Here is an 893-nt window from a genome sequence, read left to right on the forward strand (position 1 = left end):
AAAAATTACTAAATTAACCGATATTTATATACAAAAGAAACCAGAACTTATTAAATTATGCAAATCTAAACAATTAAAAAGTGTAGGAACCGTAGATAACCTAAGGGCTAGATTATCTAGATACTATAAGGAGATCGTAGAATTAGACGACATCGAAGAAACTTTAAGCGATCAACAAAAACTCAAAATTCAAAAAGATTCAACTGAAGACAGAATTGATATTAAAGAATTACTTACACAGAGCAGTTCAAGTGATTCAAGTCCAGAAACAACTAATAACGCCAGTAATAGACTCAAAACAATTAATAACGACCTTCTAAATATATCCAAAAATTTAGAAAATAACACAAACAAATTTATAAATCAAGCAGAAATCGATATAACAACAGAAATCGTGGAAATGAAGCAAATGGGAAACAGCACAGTAGGGACAACAGCAGGGACAGATACCCAAGTTCCACAACGCCGGAAAAACTAAACAGAAGAGAAAACATAACAGGCTACAAATGCCATGAAAATGGACACTATGCTAACGATTGCAATTTTTCAAAAAACGAATAGCACCCGAGCTAAGAAAAAAATCGGAATATCTAACTCGCGGAATAAATAGCATTTACACTAAAACCGACACCTCAACATTTAACAAAGATAAGCAAATTGAAAAAAAATAATTATATACATTTTGTAGAAAATTGGTACAAATCAACAAATTCAAATAAATCAATCACTGAAGAAGTAAATAATAACGATGAAAAAATCATAGTAAACATAGTAACAATAAGTAGTTTGAACCCACTAAATGAATTTCAAAAATTCCTACTCAGCAATAACAATTGAACTGATTTCCGGTGCGATTACAGTGAACAGAAGTAAACATTTTTTCATTACCAAAT

The 893-nt window shown here is 30.5% G+C and overlaps 1 protein-coding gene across 1 annotated transcript; it reads left to right on the forward strand.

The window, feature by feature from the left end:
* Window positions 1-44: 44 nt before the first annotated feature.
* Window positions 45-819, forward strand: LOC107885460 (the record flags this gene model as incomplete). The annotated part of the gene is made up of 2 exons (XM_016809113.2): window positions 45-284; window positions 372-819. Coding segments are annotated over 2 exons (347 nt in total), but the record flags the coding sequence as incomplete, so codon positions are not given.
* Between the last annotated feature and the right edge of the window lie 74 nt (window positions 820-893).

Source organism: Acyrthosiphon pisum, unplaced genomic scaffold, assembly GCF_005508785.2.
Source record: "Acyrthosiphon pisum isolate AL4f unplaced genomic scaffold, pea_aphid_22Mar2018_4r6ur Scaffold_1210;HRSCAF=1685, whole genome shotgun sequence".
Classification (NCBI taxonomy): Eukaryota; Metazoa; Arthropoda; class Insecta; order Hemiptera; family Aphididae; genus Acyrthosiphon; species Acyrthosiphon pisum.